At 35.5% G+C, this 24,824-nt stretch overlaps 1 protein-coding gene and 1 long non-coding RNA gene across 7 annotated transcripts in view; one reads left to right on the forward strand and one right to left on the reverse strand.

Moving 5' to 3' along the window:
* Positions 1-355: 355 nt before the first annotated feature.
* On the reverse strand, positions 356-1,022 carry LOC120527304. Its single transcript, XR_005633315.1, has 2 exons — positions 822-1,022; positions 356-458 (listed from the first exon to the last, which is right to left on the reverse strand). It is a non-coding gene; the product is annotated as an uncharacterized LOC120527304 (long non-coding RNA).
* gabpb2b (GA binding protein transcription factor subunit beta 2b) overlaps positions 434-24,824 on the forward strand; it is a 49,421-nt gene continuing 25,030 nt past the window's right edge. Inside the window, exons 1-8 of one of the 6 annotated variants that reach the window (XM_039750522.1) lie at positions 435-597; positions 3,741-3,928; positions 7,983-8,090; positions 10,433-10,600; positions 13,915-14,109; positions 14,329-14,482; positions 18,790-18,879; positions 19,157-19,321. In XM_039750522.1, the coding sequence (XP_039606456.1) occupies positions 7,983-8,090; positions 10,433-10,600; positions 13,915-14,109; positions 14,329-14,482; positions 18,790-18,879; positions 19,157-19,321 (880 nt within the window). In that variant the 5' untranslated portion in view covers positions 435-597; positions 3,741-3,928. Of the gene's footprint in view, positions 598-1,037; positions 1,136-3,740; positions 3,929-7,982; positions 8,091-10,432; positions 10,601-13,914; positions 14,110-14,328; positions 14,483-18,789; positions 18,880-19,156; positions 19,322-24,824 lie in introns of those variants that run through there. The other 5 variants (XM_039750514.1, XM_039750531.1, XM_039750549.1 and 2 more) reach the window with 5 other exon arrangements.

Here is a 24,824-nt window from a genome sequence, read left to right on the forward strand (position 1 = left end):
CAGGGGAAAGACAGTTACAAATTTGTATTATTAAGCTGACAAAGACTTGTCCCCACTGATAAACCTGCCATACAGTCTTGTCGACTTACTAATGACATTTGACTATTTGCCGCCAAATCGTCCCCTTCATCGCACCGGAACTTCTATCCTCAGACTCGGCCAGATCGCTGCGCGTCATCGGGACCGCACACTGCTTTCATTAAATAAAAATACGCAATGATCGCATAGCGCTTTCCGTTTAAATATCGATAGAATTCCCACAATTGTCCGCAGTTTATAATAGCGACTACAAAAAACACACATTCTCATGACTTCACATCACCGTGACAGAACTGAAAACAAAGAGAACGCGATCTGATTGTATTTGTCCATTTATTCGTATCCCTCCGCCATACAGCGTGAGGCTTCGTCTCACTATCCACTTCCGGTGTCGTGTCGGCGCCATCTTTGGGCTTCTGCTGTAATAGAATAATAAATAAATAATAACAGTAAAACAAACAGAAACACAGAAAAGAGAAAAACGAAGTACCCTGGAAAAGCTGGATTACTACCACGGTCTGTTTTCAAGCTGAACGCGTTTTCTTCCATCACGGCACGGTAAGTACAACTTTGTACGCGGTGAAGAAACGGTTAAGTACTTAAAAGTATACTGTGGAAATTAGTTTAGGTTCATGTTTGGAATTGTTCAGTTATAGACAGTTCTTATAAACAAAGAAAACATTAACACGCGAGTTTTTTATTTATTTATAGGAAGACAGCTTAACCCTTTACGCCTTGAACTTTCTTGACAATCGTCTTGGAAACAAAGACAAAAGTTTCACCTTTCCGAAATTTCACTTATTCGTGCAAAGTTATTTCTTCCGAGCTGCCATACGTTCGCGACTTCCATTTTTGTGTGATTCGAGTTCTGTAACTTCTACCTTTGGGACGAAAGGCTGATCCATGTTATTAAAAAGTCGGACTTGGCGCAGTGTATTGGCTTTTTGGCTTAGCAGATAATTATTCCGCACCGGATGTGGAAGTAGTTTTTTTCTTACTGTTTAAATTGAAAATTCAGATCCGACTTCCTCCGGAACATAGGCTAAATAATAAAGGCCATTTCCTGTCATCTTTGAGTTTTAAAGGAGTTATTAAGGTATCGATTGCTGTTGGATCTTTGTTTGCCCACTTTTTGCATGTATAGTATATGTGTGTTTTAAATAAGTTGTACAAAGATGGCTGCTTGTGCCATGCTTCACTGAGAGAGAGATTCTGCTTCAAGGCGGGTTATTTCTCATGCATAAATACATGCAGGCATATTATGTATGCTTTCCAAAAAAAAAAGAAGACCAAAGATAAATCAGAATCTCATTCTGTTCACCTTTTTGTTACCCCTTACTAGGCAATGCCCTGGATTTTATCAATTCCAGCATTCATTAATACAGGCTTCAAGTAACGTCCAGAAGTAGTTTTAATAATACATTTGAGTAGTAATAATAATACAAAATATTTTTTATACCAGATTTGGGACAATAAGTTAGTTTTAAAACCTTTAGAGTGACAATTCCAACAGTTTAACCGCTGATTAAAAACCCTGTTAATACAGGAAATAAGATTTTCTTAAAAGTCTATTTTGTTATCCCGATCTTTTTATCTGTTACTAAGACAATATGCGCGAGTTAAGAATTCCAAAGCTACTTACAGGTGATAAAACTAAAAGGTGGCTTGGTAAACATTATGCGATAATGCAGTTATTTACCATTATTACTGTATGTATCGTTATAATTTTGTTTGGTGAATATAGTGAAATTATATTGAGTTTTTTTTTTCTTAAATTGCTTACTTTTAAACTTGTTTGCCATTACTGTATTATATATGAGTTCTTTATTAACCAAATAAAATTGTAAGAAAACAATTGCAGAATTCCATTTATTGCTTTTGAGTTTTTGGTGAAAATCTAAATGTCAACATTAGTGTTTGTTTAATTGAAACTGTACTTTTGCTATGAAAAGAAACTAGAAACACTTTTTGTCTCTTTTATTTAAAGGAATTATTTACTTACTTTTAAATGATAAACATTTTATCAGTTTTGTAAAGTTTAATTTTAAAGTGCCCTATTTGTCACATAGTGTAGAACCCACTGATAAGAAGATGTAGTGTCCGAAGCACCAGATCACAGAAATAATGACAGACCTAGTAATTTAACCCAATTATATATATTAAAAAATTGTGAATAATTTTATGGTTACTGTGTAAACATAATGCATCTAAAGGTTTTGTTTACTGTGGTAGGGAAATATATAAAATATATATTTTTTGCATTTTGAGGTTGATTGCTTTGTCATTTTCAATCATTCTTTCATCAAATTTCAATTAATTTCATTATTGACAAGATTATTCAATTGTAAACTGTTAATGTTAATAAAAATGAGCTGGTTTCTAATGTTTTAAACATTTTTACAAATAATAAACCACCCATTCACAGTTAAGAATGTATGACCCCATTTGGACTTTTAAAAGGGCTGACTTATGTTTTCACTATAGAGGTCTACTGTGCCTGTCCTTCTATTAACTTGAACTATTTCAAGTTAGTATGAAGTCACCATTTTGGCCAGTTCCTCTCCCTCACTCAAGCATACTGTTCATTTAATTACACTCTTGTTTATCATAGCTCTGGAGTGGCAACTTGCAAGGACAAATTGTACTGTACTCAACATATAATACTAGTATTATTTATAATATTAACTATTTTATCTCTGTGCTTTGATAACGTTTGCTTTTAAAGAAGACCATTTATGATCTTTTGAAAGGCTCAACTTCTTACAGAGTTTTAAAAAAAAAAAGCTAGAGCAATGCATATTCTGAATTTGGTACAAAAGGTAATTGTACACTGATGTGAACTTTCTGAGTCTGCTCAATGATGTCCAAGGCAAACCAATTAAATAAACAAGGAGTAAAGATAAATAAAGACATTGTCCACTGAATAAAGCATTACAATTGATGACATTACAAAGTTTTAGGAGTTCTGATTTCTTTAAATGATACAGTTATCTATACTAAGTACATTTTCTAAGTAAAACAAAATGCAAACCACTTTATTGAAATAAATCTAAATGGTATACTGCTTTGAACAATATATATATATATTAAACATTATCTTAAACAGATAATCGTAGTTTGATTCCTGAATATGTAGCTTGATTCTTGAGTATGTTTCGATGGTGTGTTCATTCATTTAATTTCCTAGCCCATTTATTTTAACCTACTGGCATTTGTGGCAAGGCATGAACCATCCATAGATACACCACCAGTTCTGTTAATTAATAACATGGAAATTTTTACTGTTCTAATACTTTTTGACAAAAGCAGTAATTAATGAAAGTACTATTGAGGTGTGTTTTCAGGAATACAACATGAATTGTCCAGAAAAGTGGTACTGTTTTTCACATAGCTGGTAGTGATTTTTCTTGGAACTATAGTCCCTTCACACTCAAGTCTGGTTATTGATGGGTACATAAACTGCTATAAAGTAGATATACTGGTGTTGATGGAAAAACCAATTTTAATATTAGCCTAGTCTTTTGCCAATAACCAGTACTCTTTTTATATGTATTACTTGAGTTTTAAATAATTTTGTATTTTCCATCATTGCAAGAATTCCTAGCCAGTGCAATTATAATATACCTTTATTTAACTTTCCTTGCGACAACATTTTAACTCTAGGTTTTATTTTTTTGCGCTAATTTTTTTTTCACTTCCAGGTAACATGCCCACCTGGCAAGTCACACATTGATATATTGTTACTTCCTACATTTCAAAATATAAGCAACAGAAAACAGCTAATTAAATATTGAACTAATATCAAAGTTTATGTGATAAGATCGTGCCAACACTCAATATAGTGGGACTGTTGCAGACATGGAATGGAGTGAAGTATATTTATGTAAAGGTATGTAAGAATGATTTTGTAATTGTGTAGATTTCAATGTGTAGTGAGTGGTAGCATAAACATAAAGGGTGAACTTCTCCTTTAACTAATCTAACAAATTTGGTTTTGCCAAAAGAAAAAAATCCTTATGTTTTGCATTTAACAATATATACGCTGGAATAGTCTAATTCTAGAATAAGTTAATTTAAACGTTTTTCAAATGCTGCTGACTCATAAATAAAAGCAAATTAGACTAGTGTTTATTAAACACTATTAAGACTAGTGTTTTATGCGCGGTTGTTTTGTCAAAATGTTAAAGACATTTTAATACTGCCACATATGTAAAGTTAATATACCAGCACAACAAGGTGACTAGGGAAGTTACTTAAGCTGATCACATTCATATACGAAACTATCAACCCAGTTGGAGGAGAAAGTTGTTGGAGGGGTGGATGGATTGAAAACGCATGGAAAAATCTGCATGTGAGAAGTGAATAATGTCATACCACAGTTCATTTGTCTTTTAAAGGTTGTTTTGAGTTCCAGAGTCATTTGGACTGTATCTGAATTGCTTAGAGGGGAAAATGCTATTAACAGATCATAACCAGTTGTATTTTGTTTGTTTCTATATATCATTTTGAGGATACTGCATATCTGAAAGTAACTGTTTTGGAAAGCAAGAGTATGCTTAACAGAGGCCAACTTCTGTTTGTTTTTTTTTAATTTAGTTAAAGGTACTGAAAAATTATCTTTAATATCCTGAGCCACACTGAAAACACAACTGGAAAATACATGTCAATATATTTAAATTTAAAACCTGGTCTTGAAATCCAGTCTTTGATATTAGTCTGAAAAAATGTACTTCTGATAAAATACTTATCACCATTGCATTAGTTTAGTTTTGTAACAAGTAAACATGGTTAAAACTAAACTTCATCATGGAACAAGAATGGTCTCCTCCTCTGGATGTGAAGCATGTTACTAAATACAAACTAATAGAATAAAGTTTCGAAATATTTATGGAGAGAAAATGGTGAAATAAAGTTAATATCCTTACTTGATCGTGTATAATACGAATGTGCCATATCAATTGCTGCATAACTGGTTGAGATTATATTGCTATGTAGCTAAAAATTGAAACATATGAGGGAAAGCTTAATTTACCTTTTCTGAAAAGGCCATTTAAGAATATGATAGAACTTAAAAAAATAATATACAGTACAGGCCAAAAGTTTGGACACACCTCCTCATTCAATGTGTTTTCTTTATTTTCATGTCCATTTACATTGGTAGATTCTCACTGAAGGCATCAAAACTATGAATGAACACATGTGGAGTTATGTACTTAACAAAAAAAGATGAAATAACTGAATTAAACCATTTCAGGTGACTACCTGTTGAAGCTCATCGAGAGAATGCCAAGAGTGTGCAAAGCAGTAATCAGAGCAAAGGGTGGCTATTTTGAAGAAACTAGAATATAAAACATGTTTTCAGTTATTTCACCTTTTTTTGTTAAGTACATAACTCCACATGTGTTCATTCATAGTTTTGATGCCTTCAGTGAGAATCTACCAATGTAAATGGTCATTAAAATAAAGAAAACACATTGAATGACGAGGTGTGTCCAAACTTTTGGCCTGTACTGTATATCGTACAATCTTAATCTCACTTGATTTTTTCATAATAAATAATGCATACTGTTTTATGTTTAAGTGTCATCACAGTCATCTAGCGCAGTGTTTCTTAAACTGTGTACTAGGTACCCTAGGGTTCTGTGAAGCCTTATAGCAGTTCCATGAGCCATTCACCCACACCAGGAAGCACAGGTTCCACTGTCTGTCAGAGTAGTTACTAAACATCTCTGTTGTTTGATGCATATGCAGTGTTGTATTTGTCACCTTTTATCTAGTTGTGTACATTAACTAAGCAAAAAATATTAATATTACTATGTTCTTTTTTTATTTATGTTTTGCCAGTTTGAGTAAACAATTCAAATGAGATTTTTTTAGTGTTATTACCTGTGAATGCTCTCTGGTTTTCCCAAGGTCAAATCATTGTGATTATCTGAGAAGAAGTAATTCTATTCCTATCAAACAAAAACTGTGACCTCATGCAGTTCTTCAGAGACATGGTACCTTGTAAACATATGATGGGGGACTCAGAAATTACTGGAATTATTAAAAAAAAAAAAGAAAAAGATCATGCAACTGACAGCAAATCATGGTTAAAATTCCCCATGAGATGCAATACAGTTGTGCCAGTGCTGCTTCCATTCCTGAAAGTATTTCATATACTCATCTTTTGTTACCGTGTTTTGAGTGTCCTTGGATTATTTTTTCCTGGATTTCTTACATGGCTGCAAATTTCAAATCCCCTCAGCCTCAGTTTTAAATTTGGGATCAAGAAGAAGTCACAGGAAGTGATATCTGGAGAATACAGGAAGTATGGAATAACCACATTTGTGCAGCAAAAACTCACAATGAGGTGTGTACATGTATGCTGTCATGGTGCAGTTCTGTTTGCTCCACTTCCCAAGACATTTTTTTTCTTCCAGATGCTTTCCTGCAGACGCCTCAGCGGTTTAGTCTAATGTTGCTTATTAACAAACCAGTCTTTTCATGTGGAAACTCTTTCCTTACAAGTCCTTTAATGACGAAAAACATGATCAGCATATTCTTGATGTTAGATATGATCCAACATGCTTTTTTTTGGGATTGTGGAAAAAATGCTAAAGTCAAGCACATGGTTGTGGAATAAATGTCAGAAATGGGTACTTGATCAACTGCAGCACAAGACTGTAGGCATGTGATATCTAGCAGTACACTCAACTCCTATGCTGTTGACCAGTTCTTTGGGTTACCCATCCAACTTTGGCTTTTGAAGAAAAAATGATCTAATCATATCAGGAATCGTATAAAAGAATATTTGAGAGTTCTAATAAAGTTGAAACCAAAGTTTAATTTATTTCTTTAGGCATTCTAAGAATTAAAAATTCTAGGATAACTTCAAATCTTAACTGACTAAATGGATGAGGCAGAAAAGACAGATGCAGAAGATACATGTTTAATCAACTAAAACTTATTTCGTCAGTCATTTTACAAAATCTTGTTGCTTAAATTTGTTGACTATTTTGTGGAAAGTCAGGACTGAAGAAAAGGTGTTTTTGTGGATTATAGATCCATTTAATTTCAGTGAACAAGTAAAGAATGACCTATCAACAAATAAAGAATATTTGTTCGATAGGTTAAACAAATCAATACTGATATATCACTATTTAATTCATAAATTTTCATAGGAGTTCTGTGGATCAGGCTTTATTGTGTAAGGTTCTGCAGTCCCAAACAGTTTAAGAAACACTGATCTAGTAGTAAAACACTGTTTTGATCAATCTCGCACATCACAAGAACTTACTGTAGTTTATTTAGGGATGGACCATTTAAAGGGCCTTATGCAAATAACAGTCATCATCTAGTGTTTAAAATTAGTCTTGCTCAGTCTTATGCATCACAAGAACTTGCTTTACATCCACAGATGGAACATTTAGATGGCCTTATGCAAGCACCAATTAAAATTCATTATTTGTTAATAGGAAGTTACAGTTACTTGCTTCTCAGCCTGTGTAGACTTTACAAATTCTTCCTGGGATTGCTTCAATTTTTTTAGTTGCTTTGGTTTCCTTACCATGCCTAACGATATCAATGGTAGCTTAACTACTCTATCTAAATTTGCAAGATTTGGGCAAGTGTGTATAATGTAGATTGTTATGTACTGTATTACATAGTTGCACCACAAGTTGCAGGAATAAACTATAGATTATCATAAGTCCATTCAGAAAATGAATTCATTCATCTATTTATGTTACATATTATAATCAAATTGCCTTTTGAGAAGTTGTTTGTACAGAGGTTTCATTTTTGAATGGTGAATTCTAAACATATTAATTACTTTTGGAACTCATTTTTATAATGTTAATTTGATATAAGAAATATAATGTTATGTACATCAACCACAATAGTGAAAATATAAATGCATATGCGATAAGAAGTGATGATTTTTTTTAAAATTTGATTTATAGATGTCATTAGTGGATCTGGGAAAACGGTTGTTGGAAGCAGCTCGGAAAGGTCAAGATGACGATGTAAGGACATTAATGGCAAATGGTGCACCTTTTACAACAGACTGGGTAGGTATTGATAAAAAAGTAAGTTAAATTAGTAGAGATAATTGCTATTAGAGCTAAGGTAATTGTTTTCACATAAAAGTGTGAGTGTAATAGTGGTTATTTGTGCTTTGCCATTTGCTTAGTTTCGGCAATAAAAAATGCTAAGAAACTCCTCAACATAAAATTGTGAAAATTGCATTTACAATATTTTATTACAGCTTTATTGTATTCTTAATCATTAATCAGTTTTCTTAGTTTTATGGTGGGTTTTCAGAGTTACACTATTTTCAGTATTACTTGTAAATCCAGGAGGTACACTAAAACATCTACATTGTTAAATGTAACCACTTCAGATAATGTGATTTTTGATAATTCCCTTCCCTAAGGAGATTGATGAAAAATTTTCTTAGATTCTTTCCACTTTGATGTACTATGCACTTGGAAAACCACTTAAATTATTTATATTTTTGTAGTGGAATGGGACTGGCAATAAAAATACTGTTAACATGATAATGTTTACCAATTAATGTTTAAGTTTAGTATAGTGGTTGAGGTTTTGGACTTCCCATCTCAAATCCAACTATTGAGACGCATCTGACCATGACCAAGTCACTTCACCTACCTATGCTTTAATTAGAAAAACAATAGGCATGCATGTAATTGTTGCTCTCAAATGTTGTAAATTGCCTTGGATAGAGTTGTCGGCCAAATAAGTAGTAATATTAATAATAAATCAAAATTTTCTTTCCTACACTGTTTATCCACAGGCACATGTGTTATGTGGAGACATAAAAATGTGGCCAACAAATAAAAATGCAGAAATACTCTCTCAGTCCACTTATTTGTTCCATTTTTACTTTCAAAGACAACCTTCTAGGTTACATACATAAAACTTGAATTTATTACTGCTAACATAAACATCTGATATGATCTTGGAAGTGGAAATGGGAGTAATAAACCTGCTGTTAAATTGTAATAATTTACAAAACACTTAAATATATTATCCCTCCTTCTTCTATTAGTATCACTGTATCATTGTGACCATGTCAGGCAATACACAATCAAAGTATTAAATATTAAAGCAGTACATAAAATTAAACTCTAATGCAGCTACATACATCTTATGCTGCTGGATAAACACTGGCTCTCTATGACCCTATATTGGATAATAGACTGGTCTAGAACAGTCTACTTTATGTGTAGTTTCTTCAAATATGTTGGCTGTTTCAAAAAAATTATTTTTTTTGTTTCAGCAGGAACAGCAAACAAGTTGTGTCATAGTTGTGAAAGGTGATTTAAAATGTAGTTGCTCAATTGCTACAATATAAAGGTTTAGTTTTAAGCCAGCAAATTGTAACTTCAGTTCTAAATTTAATACCGTGCCCTCCATAATGTTTGGGACGAAGATATTTTTTTCTTGATTTACCCCACTGCTCCACATATCAAATAATATAGAAAAACTGCTGTAATGTCTACATGGTGTGACCAAAATTTCCCCTAAATTAAAGTCTGCATGTACACTTTAATCGCATTTGAATTGTTTGATTTGTAATTTTAAACTGTGGAGCAGAGGCTGTAAATGTGTCTTTGTCCCAAACCTTATGGAGGGCACTGAATGTTAGGAAATTTGTTAAAGTGTAACCTGGACCTATTTTCTTATTTTCATTCTTTTTGTGCCAGGAGTAAAATTATTGGGTCACTTTTTAGTAGTAAACAGTGGCTTTTATGTTTAAATACTCACTCTGTTCCTTCAGCAGTTCAGTACGAGACATGAAATGTAATGCAATTGAATTTGAAAGTAGAATCCATCAGTTGGATAGTCCTTAACTATTAAGTGGATGGGAGGCCATTATTTTTCATAACTCATACTAAAAAAAATACAACATTATAACCTTGAGATGCAAACTAGTTTTAGGTTTTTTTTTTTGTGTTCCTTTCCGGAATAATTTCTGATGGTACATTTTGATCCAGAGTTTTATGTTTCAGCTTGACTGTCTAGAGGTTCCAGGTATCTGACATGTAGTTGACACCAAACAATGTAAAATAAAAAAAAGAATATTTAAAAAGATAATTAAGCATTTTCTTAAAACCAAATCAAATAAGGATCTTGTGAGCATTACTGATTCCTTGATAGGTTGTTTAATGTTCCACAATTGCGTTTTGCCATACAGCTATATATATTCAATTGAATTAAGTTTGAAAATGGTATTTATAATACATGAAATAAAGTTTACTTTTAAATAAATCTAGTTATAGAAAAACAAGGGTTGTGCTTCACTAATAACTTGTTCACTGTCCATGTGGAAAATGTTCTCTCTTTTTTTTTTTTTTTTTTGTTTGTTTGTTCCCGGAACCTTTTTCAGCTGGGAACATCGCCTCTTCATCTTGCAGCTCAATATGGCCATTTCTCCACGGCAGAAGTTCTTCTTAGAGCAGGTGTCAGTAGGGATGCCCGAACTAAAGTTGATAGAACCCCTCTTCACATGGCTTCAGCAGAAGGCCATACAGTCATTGTAGAGTTGCTAGTAAGGGTAGGTTTATGACTTTTCTTTGTATACTCGTATTACTCATTTTATATGTTTTATTTTGCTTATATTTTTTGTATAATGTACTATTAGAGATGTTTTGTTGATAACTAAATCTGGATGTACTGTCCAGTTCAAACAATAACATTTTCACAATTAATGTTTATTGTAAATTATAATTCAATTTTAAACAGATTTGTTTGTTCTTTATATGTCCTATTAAGAACAGAAGACAAAAGTATTAGAAGTCACTTCCAGATTTGTTTTTTCTAGTACATATCTCTTACCCAGATACTTTATCTAAAATTAACGTTTGTACAAACCTTAATTCAGATAAAGTGAAAAAAAATTGAGACGTACAATTACTTGGGTGGTTGCAGGTGGTTGTTTTCAAATAAAGGATGCCAGTTTAATATTTGTATATTTTCAAATCTAAGTTAAGTTTACCAGTTGTCAGCTTTACCCTCAACTGTTTTGCCACTACCACACAACTTGGCATACCTCTATACATTATACTTCACCTTTCACCTTTTTGGAATTTTTAATTAATGAGAAATTTGAATATTCTTTTTTAAATAAGGAATACAAATTTTATATAAGTATAGTGAAATTAGCACTCCTGGGTGACACGGTGGTCCTTATTCCTAGTGCATAGCTCCAGACATCTGGGTATTGTTTATGTCCCAAGCAGACATTGTGTGAAGATAGATAGAAGTGTGCATTCTCAGACTATTAATGTAACACCAGATCATGTCACTTGCAGAACTTCTTAGATGATTCTACACTTAACCGGGTGTATTGATAAAGTGGATGGGACTGAATGTAGGAGTTAGATGAATAACTTTGTTTCTTGGTGCAAAGAGAATTGTTTGCATCTTAATATCAGCAAAACAAATTGATTAGAAAACAATTATTGATTTTTGCTGCACCAATAAGCCTCTATGACTGGTCAATATGCAAGGAGTGGATGTAGAGGTGGTTCACTGCTATAAGTACTTGGGGGTACACATTAATGACAGATTGGATTGATCTCTGAACACAGGGGAATAATACAGGAAAGAGGAGAGCAGGCTCTTTTTCCGTAGGAGATTGCATTCCTTTAATGTGGAAAGTAACATCTTTCACATCTATAACTCTGTGATGGCCAGTGCAGTTTTGTACTCTGTAATGTGCTGGGCATGTAACATTGCTTCCTGAGAGGCCCACCGAATCAACAAGCTAATTAAAAGGGCAAACTATGTTATTGGATGCACTCCTGTCCCCCTGTAGGTAGCAGCAAAGAATTAAATCAATAATGAATACCATTTAAAAACAATGCTGCAAATCCTCTCTATGACACACTAACACTGACGACTTTCAGCCAATGAATCACTACTGAGAAACACTATTGAGGTGCCTTTATACCAGCAGCAATATGCCTCCATAATGTCACACTGTGATTGTGACAGATGTTTTTTTTTTTTTTTTTTTTCTTGCTTTTAGCCATTCTGTTGTGTGTTCAGTCCATAATGTGGGAGTTTTTGTTTATTTATATATTATTGAAAGACAAACCTCTCCCATTGGATAAATAAACTTCTCTCTCCCTCCCGCTCCCTCTGTAGCCCTTAGTATTGTTTTTAGATACATACTGCAGTTTCCTTCTGCATCCCTAAATTGTGTGTACTAGGTAAATTAGAAATGCTAAATTGCCCTAATGTAAGTTTGGGTATGTGTAAGAATTAAATGGCTTGTGAACGCTTGCTCTGGTATTTGGATAGATAGTACCATTATATCAGGCTGCACTCTGTTTATAGTAATTGCAGTATCACATTTGTATAATTGTTTTTTTTTATAAACTGACCACTCATACCAGTAACACTTACCTGCCTATTAGTATTTTAACCAAAAAAGTAAAAGTATGCATCAGTTCCAGTTTTGTTGGTGTCCTGTTAAAATCATTATGATGCCTCTTTTGTATGAGTTACAAGTGTGTCAAATTGAACAATAATTAACTGTGCTTTAAACTACTGTAGATCAGCATGGTTATTCTAAGTTTGAATATTTGTATGCTTTGCACATATGGAGCTGGAGTGAATACTGTGCATGGTTGCCTTCCCTTTTCTGAAGTATTGAGCAAGAGATCCTTTTCCTACTGTACTCTGGGATCTTTGAAAGGAAAGAACTTTAAAATGTTTTTATATATTATAGAAATGCTTTCTGAATCCTCAAGTAGGTGGGCGGTGAGAGAAATTGGGCAGATTTTGTTTAGCAAAGTTTCTGATTTGGAGGTTGTGGAAGAATTGTGTTGATGTAAAGTTAAATGTGGAGTGTAATTGTTCGTAGGATGCAAAGACGTTATATATGTACAAATCTCTAAGCGATTGAATCCTGTATGTTTTCCAAACAGTAAAAACTGCATACGTTTGAGAGGGTGCAAAAATGTGGTTATTGTGCAGAGAAAGTTTCTGTATCTTGAAGTACTTCGTACATTGGTTCCATATTCTGAATGAGTGAAGCATAATTGGGTTGTTAGTATATTGACGATTATTAGTATTTACTGGGGTACAAAGCAAGGAATATAAAGAAGTACTGTAGGATTTTATTTCTATTGTGGACCAAGCCTTTGTGTGTTTATCTACTGTATTTGTATCAATGTCCAGGTTTTTATAGCATGTATATTTGCCACCCAGTAATAAAATTGAAGGTTAGGTAGAGCCTTCTGCCTTAGTTCTTTGTTGAGTTGCCCTTTGGATGCATGGATATTTTGAATATATCCATAAATCATAAATGAGGTTATGATTGAATCTAACATCTTAAAAAATGATATGTTAATGTGTATGAGAATGCTTTGAAATAGAAAAAGAAGCTTAGGAAGGATAGTCATCTTGACAATGTTAATTGTTCCAGATAAAGTGAGATGAAGGGTAGACAATCTATGTAAGTCTTGTTTAAGTTTTTCCAAGCAGACAGCAAAATTTTGTTGATAAAGAGCTGTATGTTTACTTGTGATGTTTACCCCTAGGTATTTAAACTGATCTGCGATGATAAAAAGGAAGGTGTCTAATCTAATATTGTGTGCTATAGAGTTCACTGGAAAGAGCAGCATGGTTATTCTAACCTCTCCTAGTCAGAAAACCCAATAAACTTAAAAGAAGAGCTTTACATTTCGTAGAGTGAAAACATTTTATTTTATTCATTGTTGATTCTTGGCTGTCATTATATAATTTGCCACAATTCCTTTAAAATGCCATTTCTCAGTTTCAAAACACACTTAATGCATTATATGAATCTGAACTTTTTAGAAATAAGACCATTAAAAACATTTTTGCTTTATTCGACAGAGTGGTGCAGATATTAATGCCAAAGATATGTTGAAAATGACAGCTCTTCATTGGGCAGCAGAACATGGCCACCGAGATGTAGTAGAGTTGTTGGTGAAATATGGTGCTGATGTTCATGCACGGAGTAAATTTGATAAAACTGCTTTTGACATTGCAGTGGACAAACGCAACACAGAAATTATGTTATTACTGCAGGTTGGTACTTGCGTTTTAATTTTAAAATAGGTATTATGTAATGTTTAGTCATTCTGCAAATGTTTCAAGCACTGTGTCATTTATGTACATTATAATTTGAGCCAGCATCAACATTTTTTTTTGCTTTTTTTTATCTGTATGGTTTTATAAATTTACATGTGTTCTTTCTCTTGTATACTGTTTAAAGTCATTGGTGTGAATCTGCCTTCTTTTATTTAGGAAGGGATGCAGAATCAAGTCAACATGAACCCAGACCAGTCTAATTCTGTCAGCAATCCCGTTACCATTTCTTCTCCTCAGTTCATTTTCTCCTCTGGAGGTGTAGTGAACCTTTCTGAACTTGTCTCTACTTCGACCACAAAGACTACCTCTGGTAAGACAGCAAAGACAGTAACATAGTGTGAAAATAGCTAATGTAATAGACTGCTGTCAATGCACTCCTTTGAAAGATAATGGTCAAACAAGGTATTCAACACTTCTGGTTTACATTTAAGCTTGGATTTTTTTTTGTTTCATCCCTCCTTCCACACTGAACAGAGATTTTGACCGCCAGAAACAAATCATCTTAAAAATGCTTCAGAAAGTGACTAAAGTATAAATTTGAAAATACCATGTCCCGCGTGGGAGTGTACATAAAGAAAAAGACAACCTTTGATAATGCTGATGTATGGTTGTCATATGATCAGGCACAGACTTTGTTTTTTTTTTTTTATTATTTTTATAATGACCTTAGTCCTTTCCTTACGTCACTACATTAGCTGACCTGTACTGCCCTCGAAGCACTTGAATATTTTTCCATATTTAGTTTGACAGGACTCTTAGTGTATAAATTGCTCAAAAAATTAAAGGAACACTTTGAAACACATCAGATCTCAATGGGGAAAAAAAATCATTCTGGATATCTATACTGATATGGACTGGGTAATGTGTTAGGAATGAAAGGATGCCACATCATTTGATGGAAATGAAAATTATCAACCTACAGAGGGCTGAATTCAAAGTGAAAAAATGATGCGAAAGGCTAGTCGATTATCTCAATATCGTACTCAGTAGTTTGCATGGCCCCTATGTGCTTGCAAGCATGCCTGATGGACGGTGTCCTGGGGGATCTCCTCACAGATCTGGACCAGGGCATCACTGAGCTCCTGGACAGTCCGAGGTGCAACCTGGTGGCGTTGGATGGACTGAAACATAATATCCCAGAGATGTTCTATTGGATTTAGTTTGACTGGCATTGGGTACTGTCAATGGTATCAATTCCTTCATCCTCCAGGAACTGCCTGCATACTCTCGCCACATGAAGCCAGGCATTGTTGTGCACCAGGTGGAACACAGGACCCACTGCACCAGCATAGGGTTTGACAATGGGTCCAAAGATTTCATTTCAATACCTAATGGCAGTCAAAGTGCCATTGTCTACCCAGACCATCACTGACCCACCACCAAACCGGTCATGTGGAACGATGTTACAGGCAGCATAAAATTCTCCATGGGTTCTTCAGACCCTTTCACGTTTGTCACATGTGCTCAGGGTGAACCTGCTCTCGTTTGTGAAAAGCACAGGGTGCCAATGGTGGACCTGCCAATTCTGGTATTCTATGGCAAATGCCAATAGAGCTCCACGGTACTGGGGAGTGAGGACAGGGCCCACAAGACGAAGTCGGGCCCTCAGGCCACCCTCATGAAGTCTGTTTCTGATTGTTTTGTAAACATTTACACCAGTGGCCTGCTGGAGGTCACTTTGTAGGGCTCTGGCAGTGCTCATCCTGTTCCTCATTGCTCAAAGGAACAGATATCGGTCCTACTGATGGGTTAAGGACCTTCTACGGCCCTGTCCAGCTCTCCTAGAGTAACTGCTTGTCTCCTAGAATCTCCTCCATGCCCTTGAGACTGTGCAGGGAGACACAGCAAACCTTCTGGCAGTGACACGTATTGATGTGCCATCCTGGAGAAGTTGGACTACCTGTGCAACCTCTGTAGGGTCCAGGTATCGCCTCATACTATCAGTAGTGCTACTTTACTGACCAGATCAATATCCCAGAGTTTTCATTGACTTGATGTTATAATCTGATTAAGAAGTGTTCCTTTAATTTTTTAAGCAGTATATTTTCCAGGGCTTTGGCTATCTTATAATCATTGGTAACCTTTAAAAGCAGTTGTACATTGTCTGCCTAAGCAAAGAAGTCTTGGTTAGTGTTTTCTCCAGGTCCATTTTCTTTTCTTGAGCTGTCAGCATTTCAATTTACTTTGTATTTGCTTCGTAAACAAACTTAGCTTTTGGGTGACAAACGCAGCATGCCAAATAGAAAAGATTTATGTGTTTTTAGTGTTTCAGTGACTATCTGAAAACACTATAGGACATTGAAACCTTCTGAATTCCAAAGAGAGCTTTCAAATTTATTCATGTTTGTATGGACCGGCCTAAAGTCTACTTGAGATATTTTTAATATTAATATTAAAATAGTGTCCGTTCATGTATTATACAGTAGTCTGAAGGAGTTAACACATAATGTGTTATTCTTGGATAGTTTTTATTTATCTTCTTGCTTAGAACATAAGCAGGATTGCAAAAAAGATTTTAAGTACATGTTGTGCAAAGATTAATAGTTCAAAGAATATGCTTTGACTGAAAATTGTCTTTGCAATACAGTTAGGTCCATAAATATTTGGACAGAGACAACTTTTTTCTAATTTTGGTTCTGTACATTACCACAATGAATTTTAAATGAAACAACTCAGATGCAGTTGAAGTGCAGACTTTCAGCTTTAATTCAGTGGGTTGAACAAAAAGATTGCATAAAAATGTGAAGCAACTAAAGCATTTTTTTTAACACAATCCCTTTATTTCAGGGGCTCAAAAGTAATTTTTATAAATTAAATAACTGGAAATAAAATGTTCATTTCTAATACTTGGTTGAAAACCCTTTGCTGGCAATGACAGCCTGAAGTCTTGAACTCCTGGACATCACCAGATGCTGGGTTTCGTCCTTTTTAATGCTCTGCCAGGCCTTTACTGCAGCAGTTTTCAGTTGCTGTTTGTTTGTGGGCCTTTCTGTATGAAGTTTAGTCTTCAACAAGTGAAATGCATGCTCAATTGGGTTAAGATCAGGTGACTGACATGGCCATTGAAGAATTTTCCACTTCTTTGCTTTAATAAACTCCTGGTTTGCTTTGGCTGTATGTTTTGGGTCATTGTCCATCTGTATCATGAAACTCCACCCAATCAATTTGACTGCATTTAGCTGGATTTGAGCAGACAGTATGTCTCTGAACACCTCAGAATTCATTCGGCTGCTTCTGTCCTGTGTCACATCATCAATAAACACTAGTGTCCCAGTGCCACTGGCAGCCATGCACGCCCAAGCCATCACACCACCTCCACCGTGTTTTACAGATGATGTGGTATGCTTTGGATAATGAGCTGTTCCACGCTTTCTCCATACTTTTTTTTTTGCCATCATTCTGGTAGAGGTTGATCTTGGTTTCATCTGTCCAAAGAATGTTTTTCCAGAACTGTGCTGGCTTTTTTAGATGTTCTTTAGCAAAGTCCAATCAGGCCTTTCTATTCTTGAGGCTTATGAGTGGCTTGCACCTTGCAGTGCACCCTCTGTATTTACTATCGTGCAGTCGCCTCTTTATGGTAGATTTTGATATCGATACGCCTACCCCCTGGAGAGTGTTGTTCACTTGGTTGGCTGTTGTGAAGGGGTTTCTCTTCACCATGGAAATGATTCTGCAATCATCCACTACTGTTATCTTCCGTGGACGTCCAGGTCTTTTTGCGTTGCTTCTTTGTAGCAATTTCTGGGATGGGTTTTTTTTTTTCAGTTTTCGCAGCTTAAGGATGGTTTGTTTCACCTGCATGGAGCGCTCCTTTGACCACATGTTGTCTGTTCACAGCAAAATCTTCCACATGCAAGCACCACACCTTAAATCAACTGCAGGCCTTTAATCTGTTTAATTGATAATGACATAATGACGGACTTGCCCACACCTGCCCATGAAATAGCCTTTGAGTCAATTGTCCAATTACTTTTGAGCCCCTGAAATGAAGGGATTGTGTTAAAAAAAAGCTTTAGTTGATACACATTTTTATGCAATCTTTTTGTTCAACCCACTGAATTAAAGCTGAAAGTCTGCACTTCAACTGCATCTGAGTTTCATTTAAAATTCATTGTGGTATTCTACATAACCAAAATTAGAAAAAAGTTGTCTCTGTCCAAATATTTATGGACCTAACTGTAAATTGAAGGGGAAGAAATGACAGTTAAGATAATTATTGGTTGATATTTGGCAGCCTTTTAAGCTTTACAACTTTCTTTTGTATAAAGGTTTTGCAAGTTCTATTTTATTGTTGTATTGCTCTTAAATTGCCATAATTTATTAGTATTGAACACAAATAATATACAAGCAGAATGATGGGTATTCACATTTTATGCCATAAGTAGACGTAAAAAGTAAAGCAATTTTCAAAAAATATGAAATACTTTCATTTAATGATCTTTATGGTGGATTCGTCTTATACACAACAAATTTAAGGCTTTTGAAACCTTTAAAACCTAAAATAAAACATCTGGATTAAAAAGCAAGCATTGTACTATGTATTTAGACATTTTAATCATTTATTTTTCATTGTTTAATTGCCCTGATTACATTAATGGGTTTTTAAAACTTGTCTAGGGGAACCAAACGTCTCCACAACTTCAGTGCTTGCAACACTAGCAGCTTTGGCAGAAGCATCAGGGCCACTATCCAGTTCAAACAGAGCAGGTAAAATAAGCAATTACAATAGTTTAAAAAATGAACACTTGTTCAGACAACATTTTAAATCAAGTCTGACATTTTCTTGAATTTTACTGTAGTGGCACTTTATGCTTTTGAATTTCAAAGCAAAATTGAGTAAGCTTTATTCACACAACGAGTGCCTGATGTACACTAATGCAGAAATTCAGGTTTAGTTTCTAGACAGTGAACATGGTTCTATATCTCATTAACAAAATTCTGAAGGTTATAAGTAAAACATGTATTATTGGTTATTTCTTCACAGAAACAGAAGAATTGATTTCAGCTGATACGGTAGATTCAGCGTTACAACATATGGTTGGAAGTGGAGGTCAAAGGGTGATAGCAATAGTAACAGACCAACATGGAAATCTACAAACCAGTAGTCTGGGGCAGCAGTTTATAGTAACGATGCAGGATGGTCAGCAAGGTGAGTTATGTATAGTAAATAGAAGTCATGTATTCGGATGCATGGAACAATACTGTCATTTTTTGTCTTGCCCATAAACATCATCTGTTTTTGTTGCTGTTGTCATCTAGAGGTCTGGTGAAATAGCTTACAATATTTATCATTCTAGCAAGCTACAAGATCTAGGAGTACTGGATTTCAAATTCAATGGTCAACTACATAATTGACTACAATATACCTGGTTTTGTTTACTATTGGAAATTTTCTACTTAATTTATGTGCTTTGACCACCAGTGGCTTTACAGCCTTCCACACTCCCGACAAAAGTGTATACACAAGTCCTGATTAATACAAAGGTTTTAATCTTTTAAATACCTTCACAGTACAGGTTTCAAAAGCCACACAACAACGCTCAGTACAATTCTCAAGGCTTTTTTCTTGATCCTCCAGGCAAACTTGGCTCGCCTGGGTGAAGGAGGCTGCTCCCTTTGTGTAAAACCCGGGAGCACTTCTAGTGTCCTGATACTGTGGCTCAGGTGTACTTTTGGTTATGTCTGGAGTCTGGTGAAGTAGGGCTCATAAATCCACTCGGCGCCCCCTGGTGCACCTACTGGACCCAATAGGGCTGGCCAAAAGAAGTACAACTCCCAGAATGCACTGTGGGTCTCTGTAACAGTACTGAAGTCCAGAAGGGCTGCCTCATAGGTTGTTGGGGGAGACAACATCCTTCCATGCTATTGGCTTCCCTGCTGGTTAAGGATCCCAGTTCTGCTCTGTCCGGGATACCAGTCCCAGCGTGCCATCTCTCACAATGCCCTTTTCTCCTTTTTATTCTCTGTTTACATTTAATTTCAGTATTAATTCCTTTGTCTATCTTGTTCTTTTCTCCTGTGGAATAAAGGTATTTTATTTCACCTGATGTCTCTACTAAGACAAAATAATCACTCCCTGTGAAATTTCTTTTCCATGTAATTTATTTTAAAGAGGTCATATGGTCTACCAACAATTGAAAGCATAGTTAAAGTGATGACCCTGATGAAGAGGAAGACATTACATTTTATATAGAACTTTTTTTTTACTACTCAAAGCACTTTACATAGAGAATGGGGAGCCACTTCAACCACCACCTATGTGCAGCATCCACCTGAATAATGTGGTGAAGGGGTGAGAAAGAGACGTAGCCAATTAGGGACAGAGGATGATTAGGGGGTGAAAATGACCAGGCCATGGTGAACAATTTAGCCATGACATTGGGAAACACCCTACTCTTTATAAAGGATGCCCAGGTATCTTTTATGGCCACAGAGTCAAGACCTCAGTTTTATGTCTCATCAGATGCATAGCACATTTTTTAAGCACAGTGCCCCCATCAACACTTTTTTTGTTTGGCTTTACTTCTGAACTTAATATCATCTGTGTTTTGTGCTGCATGAGATATTTTTAGTTAATTTAATTGCATTTCAGGTCTCACTAAGTACTTCATAATAAATTAGTTTTGCGAGTGTACAGTTACAATTGAGAAAAACTGCATACACCTGTTAGTTATCTTCACTGGCACTAAATCACATTAGCAAGATTTGCAAGCTCTTTATAAGTATGAACTCAAACTAATCCATCCCTTTTACCAGTGAACCATATGAAATTTGGAAAAAATAAATGTGTCCAATGTGCCACTACAGCTGTGCAAGTAAAATTATAGACTATATCTGAAATGATCAACCTAATGGTCTTGGGCTAGATAGTAAAAAGTACTGTATTCAGAATTCTTCATTCATTTGTTACCAATGTACTGTTTATCTTAAAGTACTTTAATGTTTTAGGCTGTGTAGTAATTTACCCTACTAGTTGAGACTCTCAATCATCCAGCATTGTGTTAATTTAAAATTTATATGGTGTGTTTGCCTATTCCAAATGTAGAAGAAATTTACTGTATAAGTTGATAATGTTATAGGAACATATTACATATAAGAAAACAATGTCGTATTTAAAGTATGAGAAAGGCTATGTGTGTGTGTATCTGTAGCTAGAGATCCACAAAGGGGGAAAATGAGTCACATTTTAAAATAGTGAAAGGGGGGCTTAAAGGGGTGGGTGGATTAATACGGTGGGGTTCAGAAGGTGTTGGTCATAAAATCCATCCATCCATCCATTATCCAACCTGCTATATCCTAACTACAGGGTCATGGGGGGTCTGCTGGAGCCAATCCCAGCCAACACAGGGCGCAAGGTAGGAAACGAACCCCGGGCAGGGCGCCAGCCCACCGCAGGACACACACACCCACACAGCAAGCACACACTAGGGACAAATTTAGGATCGCCAGTCCACCTAACCTGCATGTCTTTGGACTGTGGGAGGAAACAGGGTCATAAAATCTTTTTTTATTATTAGGATGTTCTTCTTTTAAAGCCTGTATATGCTAGGTCCAAGTGTTGGTTAATGGCGTTTTTGTTAGAGAGACGCTTTTCAGCCAGCTCTCTGGCACTGTTAGTATTTGCCCTGAAATTTACTTATACAGTGTCCCAGTTAAATGTGTGTCTGGTGGAACTTTTATGTAAATAAGAGACAGTGGGTCTTTCCTTCTGATGGCATTGCGATGTTTCTTTATCCATGTTGCGAGTCTTTTAGATGTTTGTCCCACGTATGCCACTGGGCATGCACTGCATGGAATGGTATAAACTGCTTTTCTTGTTTCTGTGATTGCCTTTTTGCTTTTGGCATTGAAAAGGACAGTCCATAAATATTTTTGTTGAATAAAAGATTGAAAAGCAAATCTTAATTTTTTTTTCTTCTTTAAATTTATCATCTTTATCAGTAGGTACAATTTGCTTGAAGATCTACTTTTTTTTTTGTTCAAAAAGTCAACAATTTCCATGGGATGTACTTACTTTTTCATAATACTGTATATATTTTTTAAGGTGATTAACTGGTAATAATAAGGAAAAATCTTAAAAATTATAAAATGGCAGAATTTTTAAATGTTTAATATGCAAATTATGAGTAAAAATAATTATCTGTAGTTGGGTGATAAATAGAGCTGAGTATTGGCAGCAACTTAATAATATAATATGTATCATGATACAGTATCATACAGTACATTAAAACATACTTGACTAAAACATATACATAATATAAAACTGACATTGTGAACATTTGAAGATATTATACATCATTGTACATTTTTATACATTTATTATACATCATGAAAATATAATGAGTTAATTCATTTAGAGATTTTTTTTTTTTTGGGAAGGACCAATAACTGATTCCCTTATTATGGTGTCAGCCCATTTCTCTGTGAGCCATAATGTCACAAGCTGTGGAGAATACCCTTTCCGCATGCACACTTATGAATTGTTTTGTGCATGTGTTCACAAGACCAATTACCTTGCAACAAAAATGCAGATATCTAGTAATAACTACTTCTTAAGAAAATTAGGTACCACAAAACTTTGATAATTTTTTAAAATATTACGAGGAGAGTGTGTGATGACTATACTGTTGAAGATCTAATGTTACAAACAAAGAACAAGGGGCTTTGTTTTTCAAGGGAGATGTTTGTTTCTGTAATGGCTTATTTTTGAATATTAGTCATCTGTGGCTTTTTATCATACCCTTTTGTCCATGACACACAGAAAGCAAATATACAGTGGGTACGGAAAGTATTCAGACCCCCTTCAATTTTTCACTCTTTGTTATATTGCAGCCATTTGCTAAAATCATTTAAATTAATTTTTTCCCTCATTAATGTACACACAGCACCCCATATTGACAGACAAAAAAATAATTTTTGAACAAGTTTTGGGCAAGTGATGAGCAGTGCCTGGTTGTCTCCACACATACCGCTTAGAATTAAGGCCAAAAAGTTCTATCTTGGAGTTTGCTAAAAGACACCTGAAGGACTCTGAGATGGTGAGAAATAAGATTCTCTGGTCTGATGAGACCAAGATAGAACTTTTTGGCCTTAATTCTAAGCGGTATGTGTGGAGACAACCAGGCACTGCTCATCACTTGTCCAATACAGTCCCCACAGTGAAGCATGGCGGTCATCATGCTGTGGGGTGTTTTTCAGCTGCAGGGACAGGACAACTGGTTGCAATCGAGGGAAAGATGAATGCGGCCAAGTACAGGGATATCCTGAACAAAAAAACCTTCTCCAGAGTGCTAAGGACCTCAGACTGGGCAGAAGGTTTACCTTCCAACAAGACAATGACCCTAAGCACACAGCTAAAATAACGAAGGAGTGGCTTCACAACAACTCTGTGACTGTTCTTGAATGGCCCAGCCAGAGCCCTGACTTAAACCCAATTGAGCATCTCTGAGAGACCTAAAAATGGCTGTCCACCAACGTTTACCATCCAACCTGACAGAACTGGAGAGGATCTGCAAGGAGGAATGGCAGAGGATCCCCAAATCCAGGTGTGAAAAACTTGTTGCCTCTTTCCCAAGAAGACTCATGGCTGTATTAGCTCAAAAGGGTGCTTCTACTAAATATTGAGCAAAGGGTCTGAATACAGTAATCCCTCCTCGATCGCGGGGTTATGCGTTCCAGACCCCCGCGATAGGTGAAAATCCGCGAAGTAGAAACCATATGTTTGTATGGTTATTTTTAGATATTTTAAGCCCTTATAAACTCTCCCACCCTGTTAACATTATTAGAGCCCTCTAGATATGAAATAACACCCTTTAGTCAAATGTTTAAACTGTGTTCCATGACAAGACAGAGATGACAGTTCTTTCTCACAATTAAAAGAAAGCAAACATATCATCTTCAAAGGAGTGCCGTTCTAAAGGAGCGCCGTCAGGAGCAGAGAATGTCAGAGAGAGCGCTCGCAAAGAAAAGCAAACAATCAAAAAATCAATACGTGCTTTTAAGTATACAGAAGCACCGCGATAAAGCGGCATTTTGTAGATGAGCGTCCGTGTCCTCTGTGCAAACAGCCCCTCTGCTCACACCCCCTCCGTCAGGCAGAGAGAGTGAGAAAGATAGAGAGAAGCAAACAAGCACCGCTCGGGAAACATATCTTATAGCATTGAGGAGTTTTAGTTAATATGTAATACATGCTCTGATTGGGTAGCTTCTAAGCCAACCGCCAATAGCATCCCTTGTATGAAATCAACTGGGCAATCAAACTGAGGAAGCATGGAACCTAAATTAAAAGACCCATTGTCCGCAGAAAGCGGCGAACCAGCGAAAAATCTGTGATATATATTTAGATGTGCTTACATTTAAAATCCGCGATAGAGTGAAGCCGCGAAAGTCGAAGCGCGATACAGCGAGGGATTACTGTACTTAGGACCATGTGATATGTCAGTTTTTCTTTAATAAATCTGCAACAATTTCAAAAATTATTTTTTTGTCTGTCAATATGGGGTGCTGTGTGTACATTAATGAGGGAAAAAATTAATTTAAATGATTTTAGCAAATGGCTGCAATATAACAAAGAGTGAAAAATTGAAGGGGTCTGAATACTTTCCCTACCCACTGTAAATCTTTGTGGTAAAACTGTCAAATCACAAGTCTCA

This window comes from Polypterus senegalus, chromosome 1 (genome assembly GCF_016835505.1).
Source record: "Polypterus senegalus isolate Bchr_013 chromosome 1, ASM1683550v1, whole genome shotgun sequence".
NCBI lineage: Eukaryota > Metazoa > Chordata > Cladistia > Polypteriformes > Polypteridae > Polypterus > Polypterus senegalus.